The sequence below is a fragment of the Festucalex cinctus genome, chromosome 1 (assembly GCF_051991245.1).
Source record: "Festucalex cinctus isolate MCC-2025b chromosome 1, RoL_Fcin_1.0, whole genome shotgun sequence".
In the NCBI taxonomy this organism is placed as follows: Eukaryota; Metazoa; Chordata; class Actinopteri; order Syngnathiformes; family Syngnathidae; genus Festucalex; species Festucalex cinctus.
The window spans coordinates 54,442,166-54,466,514 of NC_135411.1; the positions used below are offsets into that span (position 1 = coordinate 54,442,166).

The following is a 24,349-nucleotide window of genomic DNA, read 5'->3' on the forward strand; positions in this document are numbered from 1 at the left end:
ATTGTACTACAATAAATCATTGTATGGGATAATGAGAGCCTAACAAAGAACAAACTTAATTATTTGCATCAACCATTCAGAGTATTATCTCAGTATCATGAATCGGGACTTGCAGAAGTTAGGTTTACAGGTTTTCACAAGACTCGTTTTTTTTTCTGGTGTGCTTTGCTTTCATTTTATTGTTGATGGTTCTTATAACTGGTTCTGATGATGCAGAACAATATGAGTAGCACTCAGTACCTTATGAGCGAAAATTTCGACATAAATTTCTTACTGATGAAATCTGCATTTAGAGCATCTCCCACACTTAATTTTATACTTATTGGTACAACCATATGTCACACAGTTATATTTTCGCTGCAGAGGAAGATAACGTATGCTGCGGAAAAGTCGACTTACTTTAAGTCTGGCAACGCAAGATGGCCGCCGCCGGCTTCACTTTTTGCTACAGCATGAGCAGCCCAGTTTAGTTTATTCAGTACGTCCGTTCTGTATCAGCCTGCACATCCACTTGAGAGTCTGACCGTGATATTTATTTATTTATTTTATTTTATTTGATCTTTTAAGCCTTGATCCAGGACAGCATACTAGCGTTTTCATTTCATTTTCTTAACTAAAGAGCCAGACCTCTCACCAGAAAGGAAGTGCAGGGGGGCACTTCATCAACCTAAATCTGATGTTTTTGTACTTTTTGCAACCTAACTCCAGCAGAAAACGAGGGAACACTGTACATGAGACTCAAGGTGCATTTTCGTCAACAATAAAGTTTTGCTCTCTCTGTCCACTTTCACACCACAGTCTACACTTCTGTAGGAGTGTGCAGATCATTGTTTCATTTTGACATATTGAATAGTCTTAAAAAATAACATTCAGTAAGGTTTCATAATTTTATAGAACAGGAAAATATAAATGTGTATGTACAACACTACATACTTTGTCCAGCACGTGTTTACACTGCACCAGCGAGCGTGTTTTGATTGTCTAGCTGTCATGTATCAAATCTACTCTGCAGTTTACTTACTTCTACTTGGTGGCGAGCTTTTCCTATCCCCCTGCTCATCACACTGGAGTTGTTTTTGTACGCCGGCCGATCCTGTTGTGTTCTTCACTTCTGCCATGTATGACACGCAGCGAGCAGTTTTGTTTTTGTTTTTTTTGCTTGTTTCAGACCTTAACGAGCCACTAAATTGTTGTACATTGATTGACGTTAATGTGCGAAGACGACTCTCCCTCCGAAAGTGAATGCTATAGTGGGAAAGGGGAGGGGGGGCTGTTCGTTGTCCGCTGTAAATAAAGACTCGGTTCGCATCGTTCAAATTGACGAGCCATTCAAATGACTCAATTCGTTCATCATTAATAAACTCCAACGCGGCTGAAAAGGCGGTCAAACCAGAGTCCGGTTTAGGGTTGTGCATGACTGCTAACATTGCTGTTAGCTCGCTGTTAGCTAGCAGTCACGGCTAAACGCTGGCAACAGGCGACGTACAATACAACATCAGCATAATTATGTCTTATTAGCCTCTTACCTGGGGCTTGAACGTAACTTCAGGACTATGTAGTGTTACTGACGCCTGGCCCAGCAGTTTGGTGCACATGGATATTGCCATTGTTCAAAAACTCCGAATAGAGGAGCACATCTACAGCACCGATGACACGCTTCCGGTAACACTTCAAAATAAAAGTGTTACATGCATTGATATTAGGGGTGTGAATTGCCTAGTACCTGACGATTCGATTCGTATCACGATTCACAGGTCACGATTCGATTCGATACCGATTAATCCCGATACGAATTTTTAAGTCGATTGTTGCGATTTTTTTTCATTCAAATTTAGAAAATACTAATCAGTAAGCTTGTAGAGTGTAAGATTTATATGAAAATGTATTATTTATTTATCTGAAATTTCAGTCTTATAGAGGTTGTAATCTGTTTCATGTTTGAACAGCATTAAAATAAAATATTAAGGCTTAATGTTCCGTTCATATAACATTCTTCCATGCTCAAGGTGTGAATCCTAACCCGAAGTCAGACGTTTTGTTGAATATTTTTCCATTAAAAATGGAAGTTTAAAAATCGATTCACACACACACACAAAAAAAAAAAAAAAAAGGCAATTATGATAAGACGTTGAATCGGTAAGACTACCGAATGAACAATTCTGAGCTCTTAAAAAAAAAAAAAAAACGATTTTTTTTTAATCGATTCGAGAATCGCGCGATGTAGTATCGCGATATATCGCCGAATCGATTTTTTTTAACACCCTTAATTGATATACATATACTACTTGGTAAAGTAAGGTTTATTTTGAAATTTGGTTTCTCACAGCCCCGTGTACTGTCATGCATACTGCCGTTAGCTTGACTGACGTGACTGACAAAGGATGAAAAAAGAAGAAAAAAAACATCTCTCCCTGTCGCCCCTTTTGCTCACGAGCGCCCCTTGCATTTGCCTAATCCACCTAATGGCAGGAGCGCCACTGACTAGTAGTTCTATTGTGTATTGCTCATCATAAATAGACCCTATCACATTTTCGTGACGAGGTCTTACCTTTTTAACAAGAAAGCAAGTTGTGGGCCCCGTTTCATCCTCTTAGGTTTTTCCACCTACTCCAACAACGCTGCTCCAATATTGATCCACTCCAATATAGATTTCGAGCAGGAAAGGCAATCTCAGCTGCTGAAATGCAACTTGAGATATATGTGCCTGAGACCAGAGGTGTTACCAATAAGATTACATACATACATAATCATTTACTAATCATTAAGTATACAGTGGAGCCCAGAATATGTACAGATTCAACCTTTTGCAGATTTCTTTTTTTGTTTGTTTTTGTTTAAAACCCATTCCCCGTTATTTGCGGAACTTCCCCCCCATCCCCTTACTTATTATTCATATTTTTTAACCATTCCATTGCTTACATTTTTTTTTTTTTTTTGCTGATTTCTACTGTACATTGGTCGACTGTATATTTATCCCGCTCATCTAAAATGAGCATATCTTGTGCATATCTTTCAAAATATTTTTATATTACAATCGTAAGCGGTTCAGATAATGGCTGGCTGGATGGATGGATCAATATTTTTATAAAATTGTTTTGACGTTTTTCTTACCACCGCAGGGCGACCGCTCTTCTCCTGTCCGTCAGCCACCTGGTCCTGGTCACCCGCAACGCCTGCCACATGTCAGGCAGCCTGGACTGGATCGACCAATCGCTGCACGCGGCCGAGGACCACATGGTGGTGCTGAGGGAGGCGGCCTTGGCCTCCGAGCCGGAACGCGGCGTCCTCAGCGGGGCCGACGGCCAGAGGGAGCACGCCATCTAGATGCCGCCGGATTTTGGACTTTGAACGCAGCACCAGCACATCACGTTTCACACCTTAAAAACTTGCTTCAAATCCCAAAGCCTGGCTTGACACCCTACTTTGAAACACAATCTTTTCTTGAAACCCTGATTTCTACCTGTCTCGAACATCTCATTTACATCCGAAAACAAAATTCTGTCTTGAAACCCCACTCCTGACATGAAACCTAATCATTGCTTCAAATCTTAACACTGACTTGAAACCCTAATCCTGTCATGAAACCCTAATTCATAACCCTAACTTTTTCTTCAAATCCTAATCCGGGTTCGAAATCCTAATTTGAAACCCTGACAAAAAAACAAGAACAACGGAAAAAAAAACATGAATCTTTACTTCCAATGCCAATTTGAAACCCTAATCCTGCTTGAAATTAATTCAAGACAGGTTTAAAATATGAGCATGTATGAGCTCATGTTAGGGTTTCAAAACCAAATTAGGCCTTGAAGTAAAGGTTAGGGTTTTGGTTACGGTTGAAACCCCAACTATGTCTTCAAACCCTGGCTTGAAGCCCTTTTGCTTCAAACCCAAATTCTGTTTTGAAACCCTAATCCTGCTTGAAAATAGTGTACGAAAGCAATAGGAATTCAAATTGAGAAATTTCACATCTGGATTTGGGTTTGAAGCAATGGTTAGTTAGGGTTTCAAGCAAAGTTACGGTTTCAAGATATGCTTTAAATTATAGGTATATGAAACCTTAAAGTTGTTTTGAAACCCCAACTATGATAAAAAATGAGCTTTCTTTGAAACCATAACCCTTTGTTGAGCTTATAATGTGAAACCCGATCCACTGTTTAAAACCCTACTAAACGCCACATTTGAAATCCTAACCCCTTTTTGAACCACTAATTTGAAAGCCTACTTTGAAACCCATTAAGGTTGTAACCCGGCATTCTTTGATGTTTGACTGCCAACGTCATTGACTGAAAGCAAAAGTCGATGAGTATCGATCGTTTCGTCTACTTTCTCAACAAATGAAGTCAAAATCCCAAATCCACGGAAGACTTCTCTCACGGTGGTGGTCTGAAATCCACTCTCGCACAGAGGATTAGTCAGCTAATCAATGCGCAGAAAAATATCAGCCCATGAAATGGCTGCTACTAAGTGGACTGGCGGACATTTTGTGAGTATTAATGTGATATTTAAAAAAAAAAAAAAAGTCATAATGATAAGCATATGGGCAAAACTATTGGGACACACACAATTCGTTGTTGGCAGAATGTGTCCTAATACTTTTGTAATTTCCCAGGCACTTGCAATGGAATGTTTTTGGGACAATTTACGAAAACTAACGTGTTAGTCATTGGAGTACACAGAACATAAACCAAGCGTCAAACTCAGAAACCTCCAAAACTGCAAGCAGAAGTGTTGACCACTATTTCACAGTGCTTCCCTTTAACACATCCATACAATTGTATACATGATCCTCACACCCCTTGATGAAAATAAGACTATTACCCGCTTGGCCCAAAATGGCTGCCCACTGATGGCAACATTGTGTTGGTTGTTTGTGACAATCAAGAATGAAGTCTTCACAAGATGTGCCGTTCATGTCTTTTCTATTGTTTATTAGATGATCTTTTCTAAGCACTCGAGCACCACATACAGTAGTTGATCACGTATATCTATTTTATAAATTTCCTCTCATATATTCTACCTGTGATTTGCACAGATAAAATGGTTGTATAATTGTGTTGTTGAAAAAGTACATAAATAAAGTTGAGCTACACTTCTTTTTCTTTCACCATGTGACGTGTCCATTTGGCAAACAAGTCCTTCAGTTTTGCTTTGAGTCAGCATGTTAGCAGTTCGAGTCCTCTCGTTTCAGCTCGAAAGTCATCTGAAAAGCAATCACAGAGAGAACAGTTTATATTGTACAAGTTAACTTCTACCAACTTAACACGTTATTAAGTACAATGTGTCTTTCATATTTGTAGTATGTAAAAATTTTTTTGAGTCTATCCTGCATTTGTCGCTGCAAAAATAAATATCTATAAATTGGTCAAAAATCATCACCTTCAAATTTTGAAAACAAATACTTTTTTTTCTCAAATAAAGGTAAGATAATGACAAAGGTTATAATCAACCAACATTACAATTGAACCAACTGCTTTTTATGGAGGACCAAAAGTGCCAGCATTAAATAAATGAATACATCATTAAATAATTAAATAAAATTGTCATGAAATAATTAAATGTGTCATTCATTCATTAAATTACCTATATATAAATATATATATATATATATATATATATATATATGTATATTGCTCTGCGATTGGCTGGCAACCAGTCCAGGGTGTCCCCCGCCTACTGCCCAAAGCCAGCTGAGATAGGATCCAGCACCCCCCACGACCCTTGTGAGGAATAAGCGGTCAAGAAGATGGATGGATAATTATTGCTGTGTTTATTTATTTCATGGTCCTGTGTTGCAGCGTTTCATGAATTTATTTTATCTGTCAAACTCGCCCGCCAAAGTTAGTGGGCGGGGCTAAAGCCTGATTCACTGAATCTTGTCTAATCAACTGCTTCGTCCTGGAGTGGTTAGAAACATGGCGGCTACGGTGATGGATTTTTATAGAGTGATCGAGGCTTTGTGTTGTGCAAAACCAACATCAAAATAAAAGCGATATTTCTTCTATTTCGTTAAAGTACAATTTTGCCTTGTAGGCGTTTCCATTGAAGAGTGATTTGCCTCTGAGCCGTAGTTCTCGTAATGTCCCGCCTCGACTCTCGCGAGATCTCGCAGTTCATGTAGGCGGTCACATCACGTTGACGGCTCCACATGCAACGTCACGAACGTCAGCAGCCTTGGCGCGATAGTTACACCACCTTGTGCTTAATAAGACTTGTGCTCTTAGGAAGCAATTGGGACACAAAAGCGAGTGGCCCTGTATGTCCTACTTCCTTTTCTCCGTGACCGGGCGGGGTCACATGACTACAGGAAATGCGGAAAAAAAAAAAAAAAAAAGTGTTTCCATTACACTTTTGCGAAGTACTTCCATTTCAACACGTCTCAAAAAGCACCTCATGGGAGTGTAAATCCGAGTCTCATGGAAATGCACCTATTTAGGTGAAACGCGCCACCCCAGCCTATCAATTGTGTTTACTGGCTACTCACTCCGCATCAATTGACTATTGTGGAAATGGATTCGCCTTGACTTGGTGAGCAGACTGACCAATCAGGTGTTAGGACCCGCCCATCAGTTTGACTGATAAAATAAATTCCCGGAATACCGCAACACAGTCACCATGAAATAATTAAAAATAAATAAATAAATTTACAAATAATCATAGGGGACTTAATTCATTAATGACACATTTCATAACATGGATCTATTTAATTCCACATTTAATTAATAAATGAAACATTTAATTCATTAATGACATTTAAATTTAATTATTTAATGGTGTATTTATTTATTTAACGTTCGCACTTTTGGTCCTCCACAGCTTTTATCCACTTGTACATTGGAATGTGTGCATTTCTAGTTTAACCAGAATTCTCCTACTCATATAAAGTTGTTCAATAGCAGTTGACCTTGGTAAGATTGCAACACGGACGATGTCTTTTTTATGTTCACCATTATCGTCAACCATTTAAAAAAAAAAAAAAAAAAAAAAACACTTGACAGGGGTAACATGAAAAATATTAGGGGTGTGCCAAAAAATCGATTCAAAAAAGAATCAAGATTCTCATTTATTAATCGAATCGAAATTTAATAGCCAAAATCGATTTTAGTTAAATTAGAAATGAAGAAGGGGAAAAGGTAGTTGTAGCCCACATGCTGTTTTTGTGGAAAAAGGCACTTAAAATACAAAATTAATAAATGTTTAAACAAAAACAAAAAAACAAAAAAAACAAAAAAAGACACTTTAATGTCTCTATTTGTCATTTTGTCTTGCAAAGAAGACTGGAGTAGATCATGACAATGTTGTGCATATGTGTAAATTGAAGCAGAAATCATCCATCCATCCATTTTCTTGACCGCTTATTCCTCACAAGGGTCGCGGGGGGTGCTGGCGCCTATCTCAGCTGGCTCTGGGCAGCAGGCAGGGGACACCCTGGACTGGTTGCCAAGCAATCCCAGGGCACACAGAGACGAACAACCATCCACACTCACACGCACACCTAGGGACAATTCGGAGCGCCCAATTAACCTGCCATGCATGTCTTTGGAATGTGGGAGGAGACCGGAGTACCCGGAGAAGACCCATGCGGGCACGGGGAGAACATGCAAACTCCACCCAGGAAGGTCCGAGCCAGGACTCGAACCGGAGACCTCAGAACTGGGAAGCGGAAGTGCTAACCACTCGACTACCGTGCCGCCCTAGCAGAAATCATTTGTCAATCAAATAATTTTGAATCGAAAATCGTTTGAATCGAGAATCGATTCTGAATCGAATCGTAGACCCAAAAATCGAAATCGAATCGAATCGTGAGACAGTCAAAGATTCCCAGCCCTAATAAATATGGTCTTTAAAAAAAAAAATAAAAAAAAAATCTGCAACCTCATCTTGTCCCTCTTAATTTGATTTTTAAGAAACCAGCGTGTCTGAGGGGAAAAAACCCCCCCAAAAAACTGGACGGTGCTTTTCTGAAATGGCTCTTCTCCATGTTGTTCGTGTAAGCAGTGCAAGTAGGTGGGGACGCACTTTGAAATACTGGCTAAAAAGTTTTTTCAAAAAGTCCTGTCAAATGAAGTCAGGTTAATTTCTTGCGCCCTGTGCACACAAATTCATCAAATTGCGAGAGGCTGTGTCACTGTGCACGCGTTTGTGGCCTTGAAAATGCATTGTAAAGGTTTATTATTTATTTATTTATTTATTTATTTTTTACTCTACTGGTTGAAAAGGTTCCTGGGGATTCTACCTGGAAGTCGCGGTCCGACAGGTGTCCTTCTGGGCCTGGTGGGGTCACTTTGTCAGGTAAGGGGCTTGGTTTTGTTTTTGATCTTGTCTTGGTGAGCTGGGCCAGGGCGTCCTGCACCGAGGTCAGCTTGCCCTGCACGCATGCACCCAACATGCTCATGTTCCACTCAAATGAACCAAAGGTGGATGTCATAAACAACGTTCTTATAGTTTTACTTTCAACACATTTTATGTATGAATACATTCTTTTGAAGTACATTTCAAAGCTTATTTGAGCACATACAAAAAAAATTGCAGGTACAGATGCAAATCGTGCCGAATTATTACATCAAATGTGAAACTTTTCCATACTTGCGTAAGAACCCTGACCTCAGAGCAGCCATTGATTGGACAAGTCTGGCCGGCATGTGTGCATCAAGATGAAGACTTAAGACCAATCAATAAACCATTTAGCGCCATGCAGGTGAATGAACATTTGATTCTTATCTCCGGGCACACATTTGTGCGTGTGTTACATGATAATGTCGCCATTAGGACTGTAGAGTAGAGCAGACCTGTGCGAGGGCTGCCTGCTTCCTCTCCCAGCGAGGGAACACGTTAGTGAAGGTCAAAGGCTCGGAGCCCTCCAAGATGAGGTAAGCTTGTGGCGGGCGTCTCGGGTTGACTTCTATCAGAGGGAGATGGAGTTGCATTTAGCTCCATTTCAACCACCTTCTTTTGCGTGGGTTTACCTCTGCAGTACTGCAGCGTGGTCTCCATGGCGCACTTCCTCTCGTCATGCCAGCGGTCCGCTTCGTCCTCCGCTGTGCTGTGCTGCCACAGGTACACTTCAAAGCGGTTGTCAAGCAGGAACAGGGCTGAGGAAGGGAGGATTAGCATAGACGTGAAACTGGATTTGAGCATTTTACCTCCATTGCAATCAAAATCAGCAGACACAATTGCCAGAAGATGAGCCTGTGCAATTTCTTTTCATGTGCGCGATTTAAAAAAATTGGTTCAGATGTTAAAAAATGGTATGTGTGTACACCAAGGTTATTTTAGTTAACGAAAACCAACGAAAGAACTAAAACTAAAATCCATAAGCAAATTTCGCTAACGACATAAAATAAAACGAAACAAAAACTAACTGAAAGTACAGTTGATGTTTACAAAACTAACTAAATGTACCTATAATTATAGCGAAACTGTCCATTTTAGTCTTTGATAATTAATTTATGCATGTTGCCTTTGGGGATGATTTTAAATGTGATTTTAAGTAGATTTATTTAACCGGAATAAAGACGTTTGACAGTGTGTCACACAGAATTCTAGCAGCAGCCAATAGAAAAGCACTTTCAGATAGGGATGTTTCGATATCCAAACATCACGATGTAATATTATCACGATATGAACGTCACCATACGATAATTATCACGATATTGTGGGGATGTTGGTGATATAAATTAAGGTTAAGATTAAAGATGGGTACCGAAAACAGTACTTTTGTGGTAAGTATCAATTGGGATCGGTACTTCCGAGCATCAATTCACGTAAAATAAAACAGTGCCATGTTTCAATACTGAAGCACGGCGTAAGCTGGAAATAACAGAACCACCCCGTTATTTTTTTTTTTACTAGAATATTGAGTGCAAAGTGGGTTGGAATTTCAAACTCATTGCGCGGCGTGTGGCAGCCTTTATGTTCTGGAAAAACAACTGCACAAAAAACGAAAACATCAATTATTCATTTATATATTTACTGTTATACATTTATTTTTTACTATTGCTCTCTGGATCATTTGTTTTACATTTTTGTTATTTGTCAAAGTTTATATATTTAAAAGTAATTGTTAAATTGATTAGAAAAAATACTGTTACATAACGATGAACATTTATTACATCCAAATAAATAAATAAAATTGGAAAAAATAAAATAAAATGGGGAAAAAAAAGAAAACGAAAACAAGAGCACAAATGTACCAAAAATTGGTACCATTGAGTACCAGTATCGATTCCCAGGTACCGAGTATCGGAACAGTATCGGTTCAAATGTGAAAGGTACCCATCCCTAGTTACGATATTGTGTAAAAAAAAAAAAAAAAAAAAAAAAAAAAAAAAAAAAAAAAAAAAAAGAGCTCATTGTAAACAAACTACAACATAATATTGTGCATTCGTACATAACAGCAGTGCATACAAAAAAACACACACTCTAATAACACCTAATATTGAGGCACTTACTTGCTAATGCAAACACACATTTGAGTTCCTCCACATATTGATTCGGTTCAATATTATGTTCCTCTTTATCTGTTGATTAGCGTGGATTTTAAACATAGAAGGGCCAAAACATGCCTTGTGAAAATTAAACTGCACTAAAAAGCTAGCCAGCAGAGTGTACTAGAACTGCACAAATGGAAATCAACTTGACTTTTTTTTTTTTTTTTTTTTTTTTTACAGATTTGCTGCTTTTAATGTCGTGACATGACGACTACGATATATTGTGGCAGTTATATCGTGATAACACAATATTGCCGTTATCGTTACATCCCTATTTTCAGATGATGTCGCTCCTAGGCGACAATTTTTCGTCTTTGACTTTTGGTTCCAATGGCTCGGCTCGCCTGCTTTTTCATTTAACTCAGCCGAAATGAAATGCGAAGTAAGAAATTTGTTACTTTTTTCATTTTACCATTGTGTTAATTAAATATTGCGCACAAGTCATACACATTTTTTAAACGCCAACTAATATTAAAACTGCCCATCCATCCATTTCCTTGACCGCTTAGTCCTCACAAGGGTCGCGGGGGGTGCTGGCGCCTATCTCAGCTGGCTCTGGGCAGTAGGCGGGGGACACCCTGAACTGGTTGCCAGCCAATCGCAGGGCACACAGAGACAAACAACCATCCACACTCACAAGCACACCTAGGGACAATTCGGAGCGCCCGATTAACCTGCCATGCATGTCTTTGGAATGTGGGAGGAGACCGGAGTACCCGGAGAAGACCCACGCAGGTACGGGGAGAACATGCAAACTCTACCCAGGAAGGCCGGAGCCTGGACTCGAACTCGAGTCCTCAGAACTGTGAGGCGGATGTGCTAACCACTCACCACCCATACTATAACTAAATAAAGCTAAACTAAAACTAAACATTTTTTAAGTACTAAAAAGTAATAACAGAACCACCCTGAAAACTAATCAAAACTAACTAAATTAAATTAACAAAACTCAAAATGAAATTAAAATGAAAATTCCAAAACTATAATAACCATGGTGTACACATGTATGGTGTCAAGGTGCAGATTTGGTTCTCACCAGGCGGTGGCAGTGCATACAGGTGTTCTTGGACGAAAGGCAAGGCGGCCACGAGGCCCGGCAGGCGCGACGGACTGTGCAGCTCCTCGGCCCGGAAGCTGCCAGAGGCGGCACTCAGGTGGAAGAGGCGTGGTGTGAAGTTATATTTACCTGGATCTGGCGCACAGCAAAAGTTTGGGATTTGTAAAATGTTACACCAAAAATGTGCTAATCCAATAATGGTGTAAAAGAATGACTTACAGAATAATACAGTGGCATAATACCTTAATGAAGTAATACTATGTAATGGTAAAAGTTTAACTTGTCCCGTGCCCACACTTACAAAACAAAATCTTGTATGTGAATCATTTTTTTTTTCCATTGAAATGAATGGAAATGCCACAAATCCTTCCCATCAGTGGTAGGGAACCCTGGTCCTCGAGAGCCACTGTCCTGCCTCTTTTCCATGTCTCCCACCATCAACACACCTGATTGATGAACAAGATCGTTATCAGGCTTCTACAGAGCTTGATGATTAGCTGATCATTTGAAGCAGTTGTGTTGTAGGAGGGAGACATGGAAAACAGGGAGTACAGTGGCTCTCGAGGACCAGGGTTCCATATCCCTTCTTTATTGACAAATGGAAAAAAACATGGTTGTGATGTATATGAGCAAAAATATCACCTGATAGTATTGAACTTTATAAAAACATACAATATTAGAATAACATTCAAACTTTTTGTTAAATAATATTTCAATGATACGGAAACAGCCTAAACAACATCCATTGATGTAAATATGTGTGAAACGTAGGGATGGATGAGTCCCGGTACCGGTATCGGAACCAATAACAGGCCTTATTTAAGTACTAGTCATCAAGAAGTATAAATCAGGATTTAGAAGATAGAACATGCCATTAATTTCATGCAATTTTAAGAAAAATGCTATACAGGTATTGGGATATATAGAGCAAATGATCTGTCATTGTTTTTTGAAGCAGCCAACACAAACGTAACATACCTCCGACACCGTGACACCTGTTTTGCGTTTACTGACACTCGGATATAAGAGTGCTAAACCGAATGAATGGAAAAATATAATAATAAAAAAAGGAGAACCATTTTAGAGATCCATGCCTCAACTGGGCGGGCACAATCATCTTGGTGGGCGGGCACGGACCCCTATGGCCCGCCCATGGTGACGGGTGTGGGCTATCGTCAGGGAGGAAAATAAGGCAACATTTAGCCTGATTGAAATGCCGCGGAATGGAACGTCTGTTCTTCATAAAGTCATTCTGTTCTATTACATTCAACTTTGCCGCCCCTTTCACGCTAAATGTTGCCGTCCACCTCACTTTCACCCCAATAGTTACGACCGAGAAGTGATCGATCTTGAGGTTACTGCTATTTGAAAACAACCCATTTTTTTCTAAATGTCAAGATACTCGCTTCTTACCTTTTGGAGTAGAAGAAAGCCAGCTGTGAATCACTTTTCTAATCCAAGTCCGATCTCAACTCTCCACCGCTGAAATGTCATACCGATGTCACTCTCATTCTTGCCCGGCGTCGGTCACTATCAAGTTTAGGTTATTATTTATTTTTTTTCGTGGCACTTGACATTGTTTTCTTTTTTTAAGCAGTCTTCCGCGGAGTAACAGCGGGTGTCTGGGGCAGCAAAAATCTGTACTAGTTCCGTCTTCGCGCGACAGGAAACAACTGACGAGGACACGCATGATGTCACATCCCGCAGTCGGAGGGCGGGAAATTCGAAGGATTCGGACCGGACGCTTCCGAAATAATATTGGCCAGAGGCTTTTAGGAGTACCCATTGTGAACAGCTAAGATGTTGATCTACTAATTAGAATTTTAGTTTTAGTTTTTAGTTTTAGTTTTAGTCATAAATGGTAAAATAAAAAGGCTATAATTTGTTAAGATATATTTTGGATAGAAGATATATTCCCTCACTCTACAAATTGACTCTACCTTTAAACCTCCCCCGATATGGCGTTTTAACATCTCATTACTGAAAGACGTAGAGTTTGATAAAATTATTAGAAGGGAGTGGGCAGATTTTTTGGAAATAAATGACTCTCCAAATATATCTCCATCTCTTCTCTGGGAAGCAGGGAAAGCGGTAATTAGAGGGAAAATTATATCATATTCAACTTATAAAAAGAAACAGGATCAAAAATTAGAAAAATACCTGGAAGATAAAATTAAACAACTAACGGATGAATATGTATTAAACCCAAATAATCAAATATGGATAGAACTACAGAATATAAAAATACAGTTAGATAACATGTTATCTAAAAAGACAGAGTTCATAATACAACAGTTGAGATATAATAATTTTGAACATAATAATAAATCAGGTAAATTCCTGGCAAATCAACTTCAACGGAATCGGGAAAAATCTCTTATAACGGCTATTAAAGATATAAATGGTGAATGCACACAATCACCAGAAGAAATTAACCATATTTTTTATAACTATTATCGAAATCTATACACAGAAATTAATAGACCTAACCCTGAATATATTGAGGAATTCCTAAACAGCTTAAATATACCTCAGTTATCTATTGAACATAAAGATATTCTCGATACCCCGCTTACTATAGATGAGTTGTATCGTGCTTTAGACAGTATGCCTAATGGCAGAGCACCTGGTCCAGACGGCTTTCCGGCTATATTTTTTAAACATTTCTGGTTAATGTTTGCTCCATTATTTCTAAGAGTAGTAACTGAAATTAAAAGTAAAGGTGATATACGTCAAGATATGAATATAGCAGCAATTAAACTTTTATTAAAGCCAGAAAAAGACCCCACCCTCCCGTCAAGTTACCGACCGATATCACTAATTAATACCGATATTAAAATTATCGCTAAGGCCTTGGCATCTCGATTAGAGACGGTAATCTCGACAATTATTCATAGTGATCAAACAGGTTTTATTAAAGGTCGTCATTCTACTAATAATATTAGGAGACTCTTTAACTTGATTAGTATGTCACAGCGGTATGATAAAAAGGCAGTTGTTATTTCGCTGGATGCAGAAAAAGCATTCGATAAAGTTAACTGGTCCTTCCTCTTTGCTGTCTTAAATAAATTCGGCTTCGGGGAGTCATTCATTCAATGGGTCTCAATATTATATGATTCTCCTAAAGCTACAGTTACTACTAATGGGATTACATCACAGAGTTTTACTTTACAAAGGGGAACAAGACAAGGGTGCCCAATTTCTCCTTTATTATTTGCTATATTTATTGAGCCGCTTGCATTAGCTATACGTCAGGATAGACGGATCCAAGGAATCCACTCCGGGACAATAGAACATAAAATTAATCTATATGCCGATGATATATTACTCTATTTAGAAGAACCTGCTATCTCGCTAGGGGAAGCATTTAAATTAATAACTAAATTCTCTCACTTATCAGATTACTCTATTAACTGGACAAAATCAACATTATTACCTATTACAGAAAATTCATGGAATCCTACAAGTCAGGATCCACACTACTCCTTTCCTACAGGTAATTTAAAATACTTAGGTGTTAAAATTTCACCTAAGTTAACTGAATTAACTTCTTTAAATTTTTCACCATTATTGGATAGTATCCGTAGTGACCTGGAGCGCTGGAATAATCTTCCGATCTCTTTAATAGGACGGATAGCTACTATAAAAATGAAAGTTTTACCAAAGATTAATTATTTATTTTCAATGATTCCATTTAAACCTACGTCTAACTGGTTCCAATCGCTGGACTCTGCTATCATAAAATTCTATTGGAATAAAAAAAAAGCCAAAATTAGTCTATCTACTCTTCAGGAAAGTAAATCTAAAGGAGGTTTAGAGGCACCAAACTTTATGTACTATTATTTAGCTAATCAACTACAATATCTTGTGCTATGGACACAACCCAACAGAGATACTAACTGTTGGTTGGAATTGGAGCAGAAGGATTGTAATAATCTTAGACTGTCAGATTTACTCTTTATTACAAAATCAATAAGACGACATAATTGTTTTAAAAACCCAATGATAGCCGCCACCCTGACTGCCTGGTGGAAGGCATTAGAAATTACAAACTCCCAATTGGCGCCCTGTGGGCTCTCTCCCATTTGGCATAACCCCGACTTTCAACTTAATAATCAGTCGTTCCATTTAAGCCTATGGGAGCAGAAAGGAATTACACACCTTCATCATCTTTTCTCAGATAATAAGTTTATATCGTATACAAACTTGGTCCAGAAATATGAAATAAAAAAGGGAAATTTCTTACATTATCTGCAAGTTAAAAATATGGTTAAGAAACAAATCCCAACACTTCAGGATACGCTCCAACTGCCTGTCTTAGCTAAAGATATTATAAAGCTTTCTCCAACAACAATAAAGAAAATATCAAAAATATATAAGTTATTTTTATACACAAATAAAACGTATTTACCGACTTTAAAATGGGAAAAAGACTTGTCTATAGTTCCGGAACCAGACTTTTGGACCCAAATCTGTGAAAATGTATTTAAAATGACCAAACAGACAAATTTGCAACTTATCCAATATAAGATACTTCATAGAACATATATTACACAATATATGATGAAAAAAATGGGACTCTCTGACTCCGACATTTGTCTCCAGTGCTCACAAAACACTGCCGATACTTATCTTCATGCTTTATGGTCATGTACTCCAGTGCTGCATTTCTGGACTAAAATCTTGGAAAAGCTCGCCGATATATTAAACTGTAGGCTTCCTTTATCTCCAAGATTGTGTTTACTAGGTGACTTAACAATAACTGAGCTACCATGTAAACAATCTCAATCTATATTTATAGCCCTTACTATTGCTAAAAAAATAATCCTTGTCAATTGGAAAAATAAACAATCTCTAAATATCGACCACTGGTTAAACTTACTAATAAATTATATCTCAATGGAAAAAATCTCTGCCTTAAATAAAAATCAAGTATCAAGATTTAAACAAATATGGTCTATGTACATAGAATATTTTAATCTCAATTTGGCAACTTAATCCTGCCAAGATTCTGCCTGTTAACGAGAGCCACCACATCGTTACAACTTCTGTTTTCGCTGCTCCTGTATTTGGTATTTTGTATCTGATTGTTTTTATTTTTATATAGTCAGGAACCTAGTTGCTGCTAGTGGGCTCGAGCACACCACACTATACGACACTATACTCAATAACTCCTTAAGATCTATTTCTAGTGGGCACTAAGCATCAACACTTGGTGTTACTGCATGCTAATTAGTCAATTTTCTTGACGCCGTCCCCTGTGGTCGGGCGGGGGTGGTTCTGCCCCCCCCCCGTTGTCTGCTCGGTGGCGGTTGCGTCTTGGCCGCTCCCTGGGCCCCCTGTGGGGTGCGGTGTTGGGGTGCTTCCCCTGGTGCCCGGGGCGGTGCCGTCGTCCCGGCGCGGTCCGCTGCTCCGTGCCCGGCGGCGCGGTTCGGGGTGGGTGGGCCTCCGGTGTGCCCCGTGGTTCCCTCTCCCCTCCCCCTTCCTCCCCCCCGTCGCCTCTCCCTCCTCGCCTCCTCCCGCCCATCCTCCTCTGCCTCCCGGTCCCTTTTCCCTTGTCACCCTCCCTCCTCCTCTCCCCCCCCGCCTCCTGCCCTGCAGCCGCCCTTTCGCCTTCTTGTCGTCTTCTCCCCGCTTCCCCCGCCCCCCCCCCCCCTTCCCTGTCTGCCCTGCGGCCCCTCCCCCTCCCTCTCCCTGGGCCTGGGGCTCCCTCCCCGGCCCGGGCGTCGGGCTCCGGGGGCCGGGCGAGGGTTTGGGGCCTGCCCCACTCTGGTATAACTCCTGGCGCCCCGGGCGGGCTCCGGTGGCCGGTGGGCTGTCCGGTAGCCCTGCTGCGCTGGCTGTCCGCCCATTGTGGTGCCGGGTGGATGAGGTGGGGGGCGGCGGGGGGTGGGGGTGCTGGGGGGCGGGCGTGCCACCTACACCCGCCGGGTTGGGTGAGGCCCCGCTGGTCGCTCCTCTTACTCACTTCACTAGCTTGCACTATACACTTTGTAAATATACACATAGGGCACACAACACATTTCTTGGTGGGGTGGGGAAGGGTGGAAACACCGTCTTCACCCTTCAACTCCCCTCCAATTTTAATGCACCTCACGTCCAAGGGGAGGGGTGAGTTGGGGCGGGGAGCCATCAGAGGGGATGGACTGCAGTGCCTGGCAGCGCTGTGGTCCCCCCCATTTGTGTCCCTGCCCCACCACTTTGTCCCTCCATTCCCTTTTTTAATGCACCACACATATACATATTCATTTTTTTGGGGGGGATACGGGTGTGTCGGAGTAGGGGAAATTTTTTCCCTCTGCTCCGACTCACCTGCTCCCAATTTTAATGCACCACACGCACACACTTGTATATACACTGGGTGGGGCCACATTCACGGTGTAAGGGTAGAGCTCGCCAGTCGGCGAGCTGGCGGACTCAGTAACAGGGTTAGGTGTCACTAGTACTCTGGCGTGACGACCGGGGCCTCTCCCCACCGGGCTCGGTGTTCTGGTGTTCCGCCTTCTCCCCTGGTGCTTCCTCCTCTGCTTCCCCCCTCCCGCCGCTGTGCAAATCTCGCGCGGCTGGAGGTGGGGTGGGCACATCTTCCCTCTCTGCGCTGCTGCCCGGTGCCGGTTTCCGGGGGGGGGGGGGTGGGGGGTTCTCGCGGGGGGCCGGGTTCGCGGGGGGGGGGGTGGCGGCCGTCGGGGGGGGGCGGCTTGTTTGGGGGGGGGGTGGAGGTATGGGTGGGTGGGGGGTTGGGTGCTGGGGGTCGGGGTGTGTTCGGGGGTTTGGGGGTCGGGGGTGGTGGGGCCTGGGTCGTGGTGGATGGCGGGTTTGGGTGGGGTGCGGGGGGGTCGTGGGGGGATGGGGGCTGGGGACCGGTGGGGCGCTGTGGGGGCCCGCTGGGCCTCGTTCTGCGGCCTTGGGCTCGGGGGTGTGGGCCGGGGCTGGGGCGGGGGTGTTCCGGGTGTCTGGGTCGGCTCGCCGACCGGTGTCCGCTCGGGTGGCTTGGGGGGTGGCCTTGGTGCTGCCGCGGCCTGGGGATTCCGGGGGGGGGGGGGGGGGGGGGGTGCTCGCTTTGCTGGACCGCGGTTGACGGCTTCTTTCTTTGGTGGTGGTCCTTATGCATGCCAGATCCGTCGCACCAGCATCTACTGAAACTCAACAGAAGTACCCTCTCCCTCCCACAGCCCCTTGAATCAGTTGGTGCTGGTGTCTGTGGTTCTCACTTTGCTTTATCTATCCTTCCCTCCTTCCTCTCTTTAGTTTTTCCTCTGGTCACTTGAGATCTTAATTTATTAGAAGTATGAGGTTTCTGGGGTTGGCATAAGACTCCGGTTTTGTAACCACGCAGGAGGGGTCTTGTTGGTGCTGGACTTCACTTTGATGGATTGGATGTACTGGCTTCTATTGATCTCACTCTGCCTTATCGATCCTTCCCTCCTTCCTCTCTTTAGTTTTTCCTCTGGGCTCTTGAGATCTCGCTAAATTTGCTGGAATTTAGAGGCTTCCGGGGTTGGCGTAAGACTTTGATTTTGTAATCATGGGGAAGGCAGGAAGTGTTTGGTCGGTGCTGGATGTCACTTTGATTTACCTTTCTTTTCTCTTTATTTCTTTTTTTTTCTGACCTTTTCTCTGGTCTCCTGACCATTTAAATCTCACGACTCTGGCAAGATTCTGAAGTACCTGGTTAAGGCGAAGGGTAATGGGATATTTATAAGGTTTTAGGTGAATGAATGAGTATAAATTTATACGTATTTGCACGCACGCACACGCACGCACGCAAACGCACGCAAACGCACACATGCAAACGCACGCACGCACGCAAACGCACGCACTCAAACGCACGCAAACGCACGCACACATACACACACAAAAAAAAAAAAAAAAAAAAGAGCAATGATGACAAGACGTTGAATCGGTAAGACTACCGAATGAACAATTCTGAGCTCTTCAAAAAAAAAAAAAAAGATATATTTTGGGGAAATCCTCCATACAGTAGCTTTAATGATGTGATAATACGGGGATGTAGCTAATGATGTCATTGGCATACCCCTTTGAAGATATAGTGATGCGGTAGGTACCTTGCAGCATGCAGTCATAGGCCTTCCGGTCCATGCGTCCCAGCGCCACCCAGAAATCAGCGGGCTCTGAACCTTCCTCTACTGCCTGCATCTTCACTGGACTGCTTTTCCTCAGACCCAATTCTGCCGGACGCCTGACGCACAAGCACACGACCACTCATCAAACCTCTGTCAAAGCCTGACAACCTTAATTAAACATGTCCACCTGGCACTTTGATGGAACATTGAGAGAACATAGAAGTCACCCATGAGTGAGGCGCTCCACGGCCCTCTTGGCGACCTCCCTGCAGCTAGCCAGAGCTTTACATCCGGACCAGAGGTACAGCGCCGCCTGCTGGCCATTGATGAGGACCAGCGAGCCTCTGGAGCGCAGAGAGGCGCAGCAGCATTCCACCTCCAGTAGTGAGCCCTCGTCGGGCAGATCCCCTCGGACGGCAAACAGGCGCCACATGCCCGCTTGCTCTGCTACGGAACAAACGCAACTGAAATGCATTCAAGCACTTCAGGATAAATAAGAAACGACCGTATAGAGTCAATGTACAGCACCTGCGTGAGAGGAGGAGGCCTCTCTGTGACCTTTATGAATGACCAGACCTCCCTTGAAGAGTTGCAGGAAACATGGGGGCTCCTTTCCTTCAACTACAACCTTCAGTAATGACAAAACAAGCATTTTACACAATGTAGTTTAAGAGGAGACAGAGAGAAAAGCAATATTAACAACACCTGCTTGTACAGTTGTGCCTTGAGATGAGAGTAGGCATGCACGATTTTGAAAAATAATCGTTTTTTTCCCTCGCCTTACTTTTTCAATTGCAATTTAATATGCAATTTTGACAGTCCTCCTTTTCCCATGCATTTGCAACACAAACAATAAATGAATCTGTCTTACAATATAATTAACATTAATGAACCATTAATTCAAGTTTATTTATGTACTTCAATTAGACTTGTAGTCTTTTAAGCATTCGCTACAACTTCACAAAATTCTACAAATTAAGTGAGGCGTAAACATAAGTCAGTAAGTTAATAATGTGAACTAATGGCTGTATGACTTCAAATTTTCATGTTTCATGAAACGATATAAACATAAGCACTCCACTGTTTAAACATTGAACTTGATCTAGACACTATATAAATAAATAAGAAGTAAATAATGTAAATATAATAAGTGTATATATTTTTTTTTTTCAAATTGTAGCTTTGTGATTTGAAATTGCATGTTACTACATCAATTTGAATTTGATGAATTGATCAGCTCTTACACGACCTGTTTTTCAACATATGAGCCATTTTGATGTCTCACAAGCAAAAACGATTATATAGCTTGAGAGCACATAAAGCAAAAGATGACAATGCTAATTAAAACAATAATGTAGTGTGAGAGGATAAAAAGCAATAACAAAAGACAGCAAAAGCATGAAGAACACATACTAGTATGTCATGTTAGAGAGGGCAGAGAGTGAAAAACGACTATAAAAAGCAACAACAAAATAAAATGTCAACTTTATCAGTAGCAACAAATGCTTGAATGAGGTTGAAACCAAATGATGTTACCTGTGATTCTTGATTGTTGTTGATCCCTATGGAGAGAAAAGCAGTGGTGTCCCGTCCGCTCACGTTGGAGTGATGTCCTCGCCACAGGAAAAAAACTGTGCTGTCTTCCCCATCGTCCCCGATGCTGTACGTCCAGCGGACCACGTACGAGTCTCCCTCGTGAAGTTGTCCTGCGCTCTCCAGGGGGACCTCGCAGTCGTCGAACTCGTGGACGTGCCACGTGTCCACTCCGACAGTCCTCAGGCCCGGCGTGCCTAAGCCGGACCCCCTCTGGATGTCCACTCCGGCCACCGTGCTATGGGACCCTCCGTCTGCTGTCACTTTGCCCGACACCAGATCCTTGGCGTCGCAGGCCCTCAGGAGATCACATGGTGGCGCCACTGAGAGGGACTGTGGTGGAAAACAACAAGAGACAAAGGCAAAGGTTAATATTAGATTGATTATACAACCAACCTGTACCATATTAATGTCATGGCAGTTATCTACACAACTCTAATGTACATATATACATTGTAGTTAATAATCAATAAAACCCTAAGGTGTCAAACTCCGGTCCTCAAGGGTCGCAGTCCTGCAGGTTTTGGATGTTTCTCTTTTCCAACACAGCTGATATAGGAGCAGCTCATCAGCAAGCTCTGTATAAGCCTGATAATGATCCTGTTGATTGGAATCAGCTTGTGTTGGAAGAGGAAAACCTCCAAAACTGCGGACCGGAGTTTGACACCTATGGTAGGGCATCAAATATAATGAAAATACGGTCAATTTTATATCTAATGTACCACATTTCATTGTTTTTGACATTCTGTACAACTCTGATGTCTCATACTTGCATCATATTTAACATTAATGTACCAAATTTACAACATATTTAATGTGCTATATAACTCTAATGTATGATATTAAGCAAAGGTGTGTTTCTGTAAAAGGTGTTAATTTGTGGAATAATTCTGGAACTGACTTGAAAAGATGTGAGTCACTTGCTAAGTTGAAAAAATGTTTAAAAGCAAAGTTTAAAAAATAAATACTTAAATCAGACATGAGCTCCTAAAATTGCATAAATGTTGTAAATTTTTTAGATGTATCAGTGTTATGAAAATTGTATATGTGAGTATGAGGATATGATTTATAAATGTATTCTGGTATATGCCTATGAATTTCATGTACATGTGTCGTTGGCAAATGTATACACGTCAAAGTGCAGTTGTATACATGAGCAGGTTTATAAATTTTTCTTTTATTGAAATATATTAACCTATTGTACAGTATCAATAATTAAATAAGTCAAAACTAACTAACAAGTGGTAGGACTAGGTTTTCAACTTCTTCCTAATGCCTTTTGAACATGTAAACAGTGACTAATGATGACTGTTAAGGTTTTTTCTTCTTTTAAATCTTTCTTTTTATTTTTCTGCTACTTATTTTTATGCTCAATTAATAAACAAACAAAAAATGTATACCATATTTACATTCATGACCTAAATATCTCTAATATACCCCAATATTATCGTTTAATGTTCTATACAACTTTAATGTTCCAAATTCAACTTCAATATAGATAGACCTCATATAGGAGAAAGAATGAATGCTCAGAAGGACCCAATTAGTCAAAGGCATTAGCAACCACTGTGGTATGATTGGCATTGAGACATGTTCAGCTCAAGGCTGACTGCTGCCTGTCTCGAGGGTAAATGCTAACCTTGTGCATTAGATAAGATACCTAAAATATCTCTTGTGAAGATATTCTGTATAAAACATGATTTTCAGTCAACGAATAGATTCTCCACTCTCACAGCCGTGTCACGTGTTATCATTTTCCATAAAAATCATTCTATACAATTCAAATGCAACACAATTACATCAAATTTTATGCTCGATACAACTTGACTTTAATAATCTACACAATAATATATTTGTACAAGTAACATTCTAAACATTCTACTGGATCCAACTCTAATGGACGACAATTTATGTTCTATATAATTTTAATGTACTGTATTTACAGTACATCACCCCTCATGTAACATACTTAAGTACTTAGCATTGTATACACCTTTAATGTACCATATACAGCAAATACCAAATATGAAACAATTCTAATGCTCCATATTAATACTATATACTGTACATACATGAATGAGGCTTACAGGGGAAGTTAGCCTTAAACATTTCTTGACAGTTATTTGTGACCTCACTAGTCCATACATGATTGATTAATACTACATTTGTGGAATATGAGTTATGGAGCAAAATCCAGCTGTTTTTATCCATCCCAGGGGGCAGCCACAAGGTGCGTTTCCATTATCCTCAGTTTTGCGCAAAAGGCATGTTTCGCAAAAGTAAGCTGGTAATGGAAACACCGGATTTGCGAAAAAAGTTTTTGCGCTCTCATGAGGTGGTTTTTGAGACGTATCGAAAAAGAAGTATTTCGCAAAAGTGTAATGGAAACACTTTTTGCGCATTAGTAGTCATGTGACACCCGCCCGTTCACGGAGGAAAGGAATGTAACACGTTGATGTGTATTTTTTATTAAACTTGCAATTACTGTTTGTTTTGAGAATTATTAATTTCGGTTTTGTATTTTAGTTTTACATGCTGAAGTGATTTGTATCGGCCACTGCACGTCCATCCATCCATCCATTTTCTTGACCGCTTATTCCTCACAAGGGTCGCGGGGGGTGCTGGCGCCTATCTCAGCTGGCTCTGGGCAGTAGGCGGGGGACACCCTGGACTGGTTGCCAGCCAATCGCAGGGCACACAGAGACGAACACCACTGCACATCATGAGCGCAAAAGAGAAAGAGGTGTAATCGAGCGAGCCGCCTTCGAAAAGTTGAAGGAGAGGAGAGCTTGAAATCCTGCCCTGCCATGTCTGGTTAATTTAGCAGAAAACATCAGAAACCTTTAACAATTTGTAACCCGCCTTTTACCCAACTTCTGCATGGGACAACAACATTTTAGGATTACAGGAAGTAGGAAGTACGGTGCGACTTGCTTTCATGTCAGAACTGCTTGCCGACTGCAGAGGGACTCACAAAACAACACCAACACTAAATGCCCGAAACCGCCCGATGAAGGGTGAGTGTTTTTAAAGTAATATAACTACACCGGGCGTCCGTCTACTGTAAACATCATGAGCACCTCCTACAGAACAGCGAGGTCTCGCGAGACGGGACATTCCGAGAATTG

General features: G+C 41.2%; 2 protein-coding genes across 8 annotated transcripts in view; one reads left to right on the forward strand and one right to left on the reverse strand.

Annotated features, from left to right (window-relative positions):
• The window catches only part of tmem98 (transmembrane protein 98), a 125,239-nt gene extending 120,135 nt beyond the window's left edge, over positions 1-5,104 (forward strand). For all 3 annotated transcript variants that reach the window (XM_077494649.1, XM_077494639.1, XM_077494658.1), the window contains one exon: positions 3,120-5,104. In XM_077494649.1, coding sequence (XP_077350775.1) covers positions 3,120-3,324 — 205 coding nt within the window. In that variant the 3' untranslated portion in view covers positions 3,325-5,104. The remainder of the gene's footprint in view (positions 1-3,119) is intronic.
• Positions 4,903-24,349, reverse strand: part of svilc (supervillin c) — a 44,787-nt gene continuing 25,340 nt past the window's right edge. For 4 of the 5 annotated variants that reach the window (XM_077494599.1, XM_077494587.1, XM_077494628.1 and 1 more), the window contains 9 exons: positions 21,165-21,554; positions 20,157-20,256; positions 19,856-20,075; positions 19,611-19,744; positions 11,524-11,679; positions 8,964-9,089; positions 8,787-8,899; positions 8,234-8,365; positions 4,903-5,200 (listed from right to left, as the gene is read on the reverse strand). In XM_077494599.1, the coding sequence (XP_077350725.1) occupies positions 5,162-5,200; positions 8,234-8,365; positions 8,787-8,899; positions 8,964-9,089; positions 11,524-11,679; positions 19,611-19,744; positions 19,856-20,075; positions 20,157-20,256; positions 21,165-21,554 (1,410 nt within the window). In that variant the 3' untranslated portion in view covers positions 4,903-5,161. The remainder of the gene's footprint in view (positions 5,201-8,233; positions 8,366-8,786; positions 8,900-8,963; positions 9,090-11,523; positions 11,680-19,610; positions 19,745-19,855; positions 20,076-20,156; positions 20,257-21,164; positions 21,555-24,349) is intronic. The other variant, XM_077494610.1, reaches the window with a different exon arrangement.